General features: G+C 31.8%; 1 protein-coding gene across 1 annotated transcript in view; it reads left to right on the forward strand.

Annotated features, from left to right (window-relative positions):
* ASPH (aspartate beta-hydroxylase) overlaps positions 1-12,028 on the forward strand; it is a 115,481-nt gene that overhangs the window by 35,323 nt on the left and 68,130 nt on the right. Inside the window, exons 4-7 of the mRNA XM_062570331.1 lie at positions 7,212-7,298; positions 9,059-9,133; positions 9,633-9,794; positions 10,687-10,746. Coding sequence (XP_062426315.1) covers positions 7,212-7,298; positions 9,059-9,133; positions 9,633-9,794; positions 10,687-10,746 — 384 coding nt within the window. The remainder of the gene's footprint in view (positions 1-7,211; positions 7,299-9,058; positions 9,134-9,632; positions 9,795-10,686; positions 10,747-12,028) is intronic.

Genomic DNA, 12,028 nt, shown 5'->3' on the forward strand with positions numbered 1-12,028 from the left:
TTTCTGGCTTATAAGTATTTAATGTTTACTTCTTATTCTGTGTGGAAAAAAAAAAAAAGAAAGAGAAATTTGATGCATACTCAGGATTTGCTCAGTGCCTAATCTTTTTAGTTATCTTTCATGAATTCATAATACTATTATTTTCTTGTAGTCAGACTTGAGTACCTTAATTTCTGCTTAAGTCTACGCTTTAATAGTTTCAACAATTTCATTCTTACGTGAAAAAAAAATAGGTAAAGTTCAGGAATTCTTCACACAAGTAATATTATTTGTAGGGTTGGTTATCTTTATTTTTCCAAGCTTAAAGCAAGATAGTTTGAGACCAATTTATTGCATATACTTGAAGATCTCTTTATTTGAGTTAGTGTTTATTTAATATGTATAAAATTGTATAAAAGTTTAAGTTGATGTATTTGAGAGAGAACTGGCACAATGCCTACCAAAGAAATCAGCTGGAATAGTGGTTATAGTATAGTTACATTTAAATATAAAATTATTAGAAGAAACATGTAATACATATGTTCTATTTATATATCTTATAAATGTATATATAATTTATAAACATGTATGAATATAAGAATTAATCCAGTTTGTAATTAAATGGCTATGAAAACAACAGGCATTTAGTGTAACAAACAGACTAAGAAGTAATTAGTCCAAGCAAAGCATTCTACTCCCAGATGAACAGCACCTTTGATACGTCTTGACTTTTAAAACGTGCTCAGTTATCTCTGCACACCATGTTACTATGTAAAGAATGCAGTCTATTTGTTACATTAAACACACTTAGACTACTCTGTGGTTTTTTTTTTTCCCTAGCAGTATGTGAAAAATACTTTTTTTGTTTGTAATAGGAAATCACATTAGAGAGAAAATACATCTGCTGGGGAAAGCTCTCATGTCCATCTAAATTTTTCGTAGCATCTTTGCATGCAATTTGCAATTTTTACCTTTTGTTCTGCATTGTGCTTGATATGACTTAGGGAAAATTGTGTGTTTCTAAGAATTTAATAAATGTCATTTAACCATTCATTCTTGTGCTTTGGTTTATTTTTCAAAGATGTTTGATACACGAGTGAAGAACTGTTGTGATATATTTTCCAAATGCTTTATGTAAAAAATAAAATAAATTGTGATTTTTAACTGTTTGAACTGTAGAGTTGAATTGTTAATTTCATAGAAACATTGCACAGCTGTTAGCAGCAGTTGTTGAGAAATGTCACTTTAATGCTCTTTACCTAAACTGACTCCAGTTGGTCTCGAAAGAGCATTTGTCTGAATACAAACAGTTACTGTATTTTATATTTCAAGACTATTCTGGGGAGTATTGCTGGTACGGTGACAATATTTTTCAATAGTGAGCAAAGTTAAAGTGAATAACAGCTTTTAAATTTTAAGAATGCTGTTCTGACTTGTTCTGTTGGTGTATTATACTGCATCACAGCCAAATGAATAATATAAATTAAATAGAGAAAATAAGTACAAGAGAGACAATACGTAGGTAAAAAAAAAATAATAGCACCGTAGATTGAAAAGCAAAGATAGAAGTATTGTTTTATCATTGTTACTTTGATTTCATTGAAAATTATTAAACCAAATTAAACAACAACATTTTTGCAGTTGATTTAATTCACAAGGATATTATTTCTTTATTCTTAAGTATATTATATTTGTGTTTTTGTATTTTTTAAAATATGTATAAAAATACATTTCAACATTCAGCCTAATCTGAGATAACAATATCTGTAAAATATTGTAGTGTACGTTTGGGTTATTACAGCACTTTCATTTGTTGTTCTAGTAAATTGAAAAAATTGTGAATAAATTTTCTTTTGGATATGTTCTTGATGTTTCTAGACCCTACAATGGTCATACTATTATCAAAGATTCAAAAAGTGTTGTGGTTTTCATGCTCATAGATAAACTGTTGTTAGCATTCTGAAGAAGTAAGTTAACAGTAAGATAATAGAGGCATGTCTTTTGGTAGTTCAGTGCTTTATTCAGATGCAGTTACAGTAAGCTAAGGTTATTGGATGACTGCATGATGTGAGATATTGCTAAAAGTCGAAGCTGATACAATTAATTATTTACAGCTTAAGTAGTTAAACACATTTAAACTGATATTTAACAAACATTAAGCAAGATGATCAAAGCTTGCAGATAGTTGCTCATAAAACATATTATCCGATGTAAAAATGGTTCTCTTATTGAACATTTCCCTCTTTTTAAAATGAAAAACTAAAAAGTAAAAGAAGCCAAAGAACCAGTCAAGAAAGTAAAGGAGAAGCAGGAATCCAAGAAGGATGAAATCAAAGATGAGGAAGAAAAAAAGAAAGCCAGAAAAGGAAAAGATGCTGCTGATCGAAAGGAGAAGAAAATTGTTGAGATGGATAAATTAAAGAAAGATTCTGACAAGATTAAAAGAGACAAAGGAAAGGAAAAGGAAAAAGGCCTAGACAAAAATGTAAAATCCAAGGAGACTACCAGAAAATCAGCCAGTGAAAAGGATGGTGCTACTCAGGTGGGAAAAGACAAAGAAACAAAAAAAATAGCTAAAAACCCATCCAAAATTTCTGAAAGCTCAGCAAAGGAAGACAAGAAAGAAAAGAAATAAACAGAGTTCCCATTGTGCTAAGTAGGAAGAGAACTGAAGGATGAGAAATTCAGTGTATTTATAGGAATATGGTAAATATAGCAATAAGAAGATCATGTTTTGTAGAAATGATAAGTGTGAACAAAGGTTACATATAATAATATAATTGCTTTTTGAAAATTGCTACACATATACTGGCATTGTTAAAAAAAAAAAAAAAAGGAAAATGTCTGCTGTGAAAGTCAAATATGTATATATGTTAATGTATCTTGGCTAACTGTATGTGTATTGAAAACAAATATCAGATTAATGCCAGTTACTTCTAAGCACACTCTCAATCTAAATCTGAAAACTTTCTTTTCTTTGTATGAAAATGCTATTTTCTTGGTGTGTATCAAGTACAAGTTTAAAAGCAAACGAGGATTAGCTGGACACGTACAGTGAAAATCTGACATATGTTTTTCCCAAGAAAAAAAGGTATTAATGGAACATATTGTCATAGGATGATAGAAAGGAAGTGTAAATTACTCTCTGCTAAACTTTGTTGCCCTAAGTAGACTGATAAAACTATTTTAAGTTGGTTTGAGTGTCTATGTAGTATTGCATTTAGCTCTGTGACTTCAGTGTATACTCAGCCAAAGTGCTACTACACCATTTTTATGGACCCTTTGACAGTATATTCTGCCCCTTTTTTTTCTTTGTTATCTTTTGATCTGAACTTCATTAACTCTTCAGTTTACTGTGGCTGGGTTTTCCAAATAATTCAACTGTTCAAAATCAGAGTCAGATTTTTCAGAATTGCTTTTTCGTTATAGCCATCTTCCACCCTAAGCTTCTGGTTAATACTTATAAAAATTATACTGTTGCATCATTAGTGGATAATGTTGTGTTTCATTCATATTTAAAGAAGAGTGGTGTTCTTTTATTACTGTATTCTAATTGAACTTGATTAGAGAACAGCTATTAAGATTATTTTCTTCAAACAACACTTTTCAAATACATGACACTTCTGAAAGAAAAGCCCTATGTTAATTTGCTATTATTATCATCTATATTTTTAGCAATGAGGAGTGATTTATCCAGCAGTTTAATTAGAATAAATAAGAAATGTAAATAAGAAATGTTACAAAACATTTCTTCAGAAGGATTTATCCTTCAGGATGTTATTGAATCTATACTTGTTTTCTTGTTTATTGAAGAAAGGAATATTTTCTAATTTTACTGGACAAATAATGTTGCTTATTTTGTTGAAACATTAATTGCCCAATAAAATTACAGAAGATTCAGAATAAAATTTGTGATGACAGTTGGAGATTTTTATGTAATATTGCATATTTTTTTAAAGAAAATAAAACAGTGAAGTAGACCTAGAGTGTATGCATGTGGGTGATGATAAGAAAAAATCCTGAAGGTTGATTCCTATGTGCTGTTCTTGGTTCTGCCTTAATTTTCTGTATAAAACTGTTGACAATGCATGTATGCTGATACACGTGTCTCTAAGATGCTTTGATCCCTAAGTTTAAAAGATGTGTAGCAGGGTAAGATACAATCTGATTTCTTAAGAGGAAACTTTTTAAAAATAAATAAAAGCAGTAGCAAGCAGTAACAGTACCTTAAGATTCTTGCTCTGATAATTGAAAGAATTGATGTATTGAACTACTTTCCAAACATTTATATATGTGGGAAGAAGGGGAAAAGATGTGTTTTATGAACATTATAATGTTGAAGGAGCCTTTTGTTTAAAAACAATATAAAAATTTGTTGCCTTCAGGAATTATATTTGATAAATGCCCTTGTGTTATGAGTTTTATTTCTAAGTTTCAATGATGATAAAGATATATTTATTCATCTTTGCTCTCTTTGGTATTGAGATACTCATTTGATAGAGGAACACTAAAATCGTAGTTCTTCTCAAGGGTGGTGGTAAAGGGATATAGTTTATGTCACTTTTTTTGTTCCCTAATGCGGCAGAAATTGTAACTGTTTGGGGAGTGAAATTTGGAATAAATTTCTAATTACTGTATATTCATGTATATGACGCAAAGTCTGTCTGGTTCTAAAATAGTTCCTTTTTCAAAGAACATTTCTTTTGAGCTGCACTGTAAGCTATACAAATAGGCACATAATAAAATGAGATTTTTGCCCCAGAGATTTGTTGTGCTGCTACATATCTCTGTAAAATATTCTTGTCATTCAGTTTAACATGGCAAGTTACCAACTAAACTCAAAAAATGCACAAAAAGTAAAAACTGAGTGTAGCTATATTTCCATATCAGATGAAAGATTATCTTGCAAAAAACACGTGACATAGCAGGTTTGAATAGGAAACAGCGAGAAACACAGATTTGATAGCTGGCCTATAAAATACCAAAGCAAAAGTAAGAAATGTGCAAGGTAAACAAGCATTTGCTCGTCACTTCTTTTATGCACTGTAAGTGCTTGCTTGTTGTGAAGGACTGAATATCTTTTGAAATGCTTTGAATAAATTTATTGTTCGTGAAGCAGAGGATGTGGTTGTCTTAAAATGGAGATGAGGGTTATCAAGAGGTTATGGGCTCGGTTGTGTATATTAAAGACGTGTATATTATAAGGTAGTAATTGGATGTGTGAAAGTAGTGTGGCTATTTCTACTCTTCCAGATTCTGAAGTCAGAGAATGTGGCTAATAATTATTAGCTTTTTTTTTCTCCCAAATTCTGTATTTAAAGCTGATTATGGAATGAAGTAACTTCTCACTCTTTTAGTCATTAGTATTACAGCAGCAAAAGGTAAATGCAAGTTTTGCCCAATATATTTTTGAGTATTCTTTTAATGAGAAAGGAGAAGATTGGCAAAGAAGAAAGGTGTAGATTTGTCTTTTTTTTCCTCTAGCTTCTGATCTTGACTCTATAGTAGTGGGCTCTTAGTTATGATACTTTTTAAAAATACTTTTTTAAGGTAGTTTAGATAATACAAAAAGTAAAATTAGGATTAATTTATTTTTCTCCTGTTCACGTTACATGTGTAGGATAGTGGAATAAATATATGTGCTTGTCACAGTTCATAAAATAATAAAATCTCTATAGTTTACAGAAAGTTGCTTTGAGGCACACCAGTCATATTTGTACTAAGATATATCTGACTCCAGCAGGGACTTAATAATATATACTTTTTAAACTTTAGTGCCTTGAAATACAATACTTATGCTGTTTCACTTACAGTACTTTTTACAAGAGTCTTGGCAGCAGAATAGTACTCATAGTGTAGCCTCTTCTTCTTAAATCATTATAATTCAATTCATTTCTTTGCATACTACTGTCAAAAACTGTTCTGTTTTTCTTTTTTCTCTCTTCCTGAAAAGGAGTGCTGTTTGTTTATTTAGGAAAGCATCTTTAGCTTAATTGACCTCACAACTCATATTTAAAGTTGAATGTAGGAAAACCATCATAGGATCTCAGGAGAATTTGGTCTGGAAGTGACTTCAAGAGGTCTTTGTCCAACATCCTGCTCAAAGCAGAGACAAATCAGAGATAAGACCAGGGTACTCTGGGCTTTGTCTAGTCAGATCTTGAAAACCTCTAAGTATGGAGACTACACAACCTCTGTGGACAGCCTGTTCTGCTGATGAGTGTGCTCACAGGGAAAAACTTTTTCTTTATATCCAGCCAGAACCTATCTTGTTTAAATCTTGAATCCTTCTTAAAGGATGACTGAAAGGAGGATTAGGTTAGCATCAATAAACTTTTCTGAGGATGTGATATCTTAGGCTATGGCATAATCTCTCAAGCTTTTCACTATGCTTTCTGAAACTAGGGCAGTAAATTAATGACCAGCTTAATCTTGGACAGATATTTATCTGAGTAAGATGTAAATTACCTTTATCTCTTACCTTGATGTTGATCATTGTTGTCATTGCTTGCTTTTTGTCATGTTTTGCTCCATAAAGTCTTAGTGGTATAAATAGTAAGCATCTTGGTGGCAGAATTCCATCAGTCCTACTTTTCTTCTGTACTAACTCAAGAGTTAAAAGAAATGAGAGACTGAGATTACTTGATTTTGAAGACAAAGTTAGATCTAAGGATTTCTTTACAAATTCCTATTTAAATCTTGGAAGGTCTGATAATCTATCATAATGACCAGTACCTTATAAAGTTCAAGTCAGTTATTCATAAAAGCATATATAAAATTATTTGCATATAGGCATATGAAGCACTGTTTTCCCCAAAGGGAAGAATGGTGATTAAAAAAAAAAAAAAAAAAAAAAACAAACTCCAAAAACTCCCTGTATACTTTTCTTATAAATACTGAACAGACCCTGAGAGCAGCATAGTAATTTGTTTAGTTACTTTGAACTAGACACAGCTGCTTAAATTTCTATATAGTTTTTCTCATTATATTTTTTTTAGGTCTTTAAAATATGTATCTGACTGTACTATCTGACTATACCTTAGTCTTTATATGCATTTTATCAGGATGGCCCTGTAGTAATGATTTATTGTTTGGATACCTTTTGAAGTGTTTAATGTCAATTATTTTTTCCTTTGTTATTGAAATAATTGAAACAAGATTGTCTCTTTCTTAATATATAATTGAATCAAAACAAAAAACCCTGAAGTTAACTTTGTAACTGAAAAATGCAGGCCTTAAAGAAAGATCTGTCCCAGCACAGCCAACATCACCAGAATCTGAGGAGACCACTGAGCCTGCTGAGCAGTTTGTTGAATCAGGTAAGGCATCTGGTAAACCACAGATGAAACAAAAGACACACTGTTTCATTTGAACTATGATTATGTTTCCTCAGTATCGTATTTTTTATTTGGGTAGAAATACAGCTCTCACACTATTGCTTTTATGTGGTGCTTATCTACTATAGTTTATTTAACTGGAGTCACAGCTAATAACTTTATGTTAATCACCAACCACTGAAAATTTATGGGTTATATGTTTAGAAGGCACTCATCTGAGCTTTCATGAATACCAGTGGAACAGTATCACATCAGATAATTTTATGCTGGTGTACAGTTGTGTGTATAATTATATATACAACAGTATACCCAATCGGAATGACAGCAGCTTTTCCACATTTGAAAAATAAATAAATAAAATTTGTAAGATCATTCACCTGCTTGGGGAAAAGGTGTAGGGGGGAAATGCTACCATTTGTATTCTTTATTTTAATTTTTGTACCTGCTTGTAAGATCAGTGGGCGCAACCTAAGCAGATGAAAAATATAGAAGCAGTTGTACAATGATAGTTTTTATTCCTGTATGAGTATTTACCACAACAAAATTGATATGACAAATTTTGTAATTTTAGTAATAGCACTGTTCTCATTTCCTGAAGTGATTTAGCAACAATCAAAAATATTTTGCTATTGTTTATTCAAGCACTTTTGTATTTCTGTAGACTCACTTGGAAAGATTATTCAAATGTTCACTTTTCTACTAAAACACTGTATCATAAATACAGTAAATTTGGTGCCTAGCGTTGAAAAATCACTTAAACATTAAAAAAAAAGTAAAATAAGCTCAAGAGGAATGCCAGTAAAGATAATTTTATATGTCAGCTTTCAGATATGTGATACACATTTTGGTATGAATGAGACTATATTTTTTCCATTTCTTGGAAGAACTGCATCCTACTAGATGTTTATATGAATCTAAACACTATAACCCATAAAAGTGGAGCACATGATTAATTAACTGGAATACATAGTCTGTTTTTAAAGACTTGAATTACTTTCCTTTCATTATCGTTTATAAAATGTATTCAATTTAAGGTGTCATTTTTATATGTTTACATAATTAATGCCATTACAGACCTTTATTTTAAAATTGTGATTGTTTTTACATACCATTGCATTTTTGGTGTTAATTTTAGGACATTTATATGAAGGCAACAGTTTACCAATTCCTGTTATGTTCTGGGCTTGTGTGTTAAGTGATGTTCGCTTGACCCTGAAATCAGTCTGGAATTTCTTCTGCTATGAATTGCTTGGAGAAATCCTTGTTATTGGAATACTAGTATCTAGTCTCCCTATGTATAAAATAACCAAACCTCCACTTATGAAACTGATATTTTGTTGTCAAACTATGACATGCTAAAGCTTCTGCCTAATTTGTAGGAGGGTGATGAATGAAAGTGTTTGTAAAAAAAATTACTCAGGAGAGAATCCTTGGTAGGAGTAGTTATCTGAAGTAATGAATGTTATTGCCACAGAGAAAGATATGTACAGAACACCCACTGTAAGTAGCTGTAAGTTCTTTCAGTTTGTCTTTAGGAGTTTTATTAGAAATTGATGCAATACTTTCAGAATTGGAGAGCAAACAAAACCAAAATGCTTTTGTAGTTGTGTGAATTTCAGAGATTCATGAAATAAATCAATACAGAGCCTTATGAAATGAGACTACAAAAAGTTCAAGCCATGAGCTAATGTACCGACTTTGTCTTTTGCACTTATCTCTGCTGCAACTTGTAATCCTTTCAGAGCACAAGAATGCTGAAGTAGAATTGGAAGAGGAAATTCAGTCTGTTCTTCAGGAAGCTCTCCATTCCCAGTCTGGTATGCATTAACACTTACATATCACTGAAGAATTTATAAATACTGTCCTAGGCTAGACAAATCTTAAATTCTATTTTTAGCACTCAAAATACTTGTGCCTGCACAGAAAGTCCTAATGAACGGATTTGTAATTCCTAAGAAAATTTTAGAAAGTTTAGTCAGCAAATACTATTACTATGTCCTATTATTCAAGAGATGTTGGGTAGCAGCAGCTCAGGTCACTCAATTAATTGACAAAATCGTCCTTAAAATACTGTATATACCACCGGAACCACAGGTAAACAGAGACATTTTTACTTTTTCTTTTCCACATGAATGATTCTGACACTGGTGAGTCAATGCAGATATTTTGCTGTAAGGGGCAGATGATTTGTCTGCCCCTGTCCCCTTCAAGGAGTAGCTGAAAAATGTTAAAGGTGTGCTGAAAGCTCAATAATCACTCTTAATAAAATTTACCAAGTAGTTAGTATTCAGTTTAACATTCTCTATTATTAATTAGGAGAGAGACATGAAGATGTAGATGAAAGCATAAACGACCAGTGGCATGTGAAGGAAGAAATACATGAAGAACATTTTGAAACTCCTAAAGCAGATGACTTGCATGAAGACTTAGAGAATGAAATGCCAGAAGCATCTGAGTTGCCAGACTCAATTCAGAAAGGTACGGAGTCTGCCTCTGGGCTTGCTATTTTATAAACTACATTTTAAAAGTATATTTGCAACAGCCTTTTGTAGACAGTCCTGTTTGCACTCTACGTTCCTTCTGATGTGGCTCTGTAAGAGAATGCTATGTTTGAACTGTATTATAAGTCCCATTGAGAACATAACAGCTATATCCTGCTGCCCTGAAACATTGACAGGGTGAAACGAACTTATTTGTCATTAAAATATTAAAGCAGAATTGTCTAGTCTAAAACCAGGTTAGGGAAAGGTATTTCTGGTAAGATGCTTTAATCTGTAGTACTGAAAATTTTGTATACCTTAAGACATGTTTTTGTTAAACTCATGCAATGGTTGTCATCTAAAAGTTTTGATTTCTAGAAGTAAACTGAGATTATTAGTTCATGACTGAAGTACTTCTTTTCGGTCTATTATACTTGCTTGTTTTTACATCTCTTTCTTTCATCCATGGTGCAAGTTAAATTAGAGGAATAGATGAGACATTCGAATTCTATTTTTTTTTTGAATCATTAGCATGATTATTAAGAAGGCAAAAGTGAATATATTTTATTTTCTTTGCACTTGGAGTTTCATACAGGTGAGCATTGTGCTTTGAATTAGAACATTCTGTGGGGAAAGTTGTCTTTATTTGAACAAATGTGTATTCAGTATATTGTAAATATACACATATACACTCAGCATGATGTGTTTTTTCTTTCAATTTAGAAAATATCTGGGATTAAATTTCTAATTTCTGGGATTAGAAGAAATTTACTTAGAATGTCTGCTTAGAAATTTGACTCTATCCTTCCATAATTTTTTGTTACACAGTATGCAGAATCATATATTGATTTATATTTTTTAAAATATGTAAATATATCTTTGTGTCTCAGACACTGATGTTTTAGTAGATGATCTTGGAGCAACGGAGCCTGAAAGATATGAAGTTCCAGGTATAATTCTGTTCTTTTTTTCAAACTATGTAATACTAGTTTTGTGCCTTAATGTAGCAAATGATATAGGAAAGCAAAAAAGAAACTGTTCAACTGATTTAGTAAATACATAATTTAGAAAACACTTTTTGCCTCAAAACTGCTGCTCTTAATTGTCTTGGATATTTTTACTCTGAGAGAATTTGCTATTGCAAATACTGCTATAAGGAAGTGAGTAATAGGTGTGAAAACTTTGCTTTCAGTAATGCAAGAACTTCATCTCTCACTTTTTTCTGTGTTTCTAGCTGTTATAGATGTATGTTTAGGATCCAGATAAACAGATCTGTGATTGTATCTAAAAATGTAGGAATGAGCTTTACTGCTCATATTATTCTGTCTTCTTTTTTTCTACAATGCTAAAATTCTTCTGGGCATTGTTCTTGTCATCAGTTAGAGATTTGTCTTCTTACTTGAAGCCTTGCTGTCATCTTCTGAATGCATACCTTTCCATCTAGACTCTTTGTTTTTTTATGGACAACTACACTATCAGAGAGTCAATCAGGACCAAATTCTTCCTAATGAACTATCCTTGCACTGGTTTCTGTACATACTAATTGATCTTAATGCTTTTTGGAATTTTGCCTGGACTAATCCAGTAAGCATCTAGGCTTCTTCATGCTACACTTGATACCATATAGGAATTTTCTTATTTTTCTTCCATTAGTCCCTCTCTCCCTGCAGTCGTACCTAACATATAAAAAAACACAGAGATCTATTTATGAACTTCAAGTGGATATTATATTACAGTTTCTCTATTATCTGAAAAGTATTTTCTTTTGGATATTAGTAATTCTCTATAGTACGCTCAAGCCCTTCTCATTTACTTGAAATATTGATTTCAGTTTGGACTAGGCTTACTGTCTTTGACTTTGGCTTTGTTTCTGTTTGATACAGCTAAAACTGCTTGTTTCTATTTTTATGAGAGTACTGCTTTCCAGCAACCAGTTTGGAATCCATACTTCTACACTTAAGAAAAAAGAGTAGTTACTTCACCTTCAGTGCCATGTGTTGTCTTGTGCAAACTATTGAGTGTAGTTACAGCATCTCAAAGAATTGCAAACACAGAGGAAAAGAATCTAAATTTTTAGCTAATCTTTGAAAAGAAGTAAATTGCAATATTTCTGTGATACTATAAATGAATGTACTTTTTTTCCAATGTCTGTTTTCTGGCTACCATAGACAGTGGCTGTCCTCTATAGATAAACACTAGTGATTCTTTCTACACATTAATAAAGAAGATACT

The sequence above is a fragment of the Rhea pennata genome, chromosome 2 (genome assembly GCF_028389875.1).
Source record: "Rhea pennata isolate bPtePen1 chromosome 2, bPtePen1.pri, whole genome shotgun sequence".
Taxonomy (NCBI): Eukaryota; Metazoa; Chordata; class Aves; order Rheiformes; family Rheidae; genus Rhea; species Rhea pennata.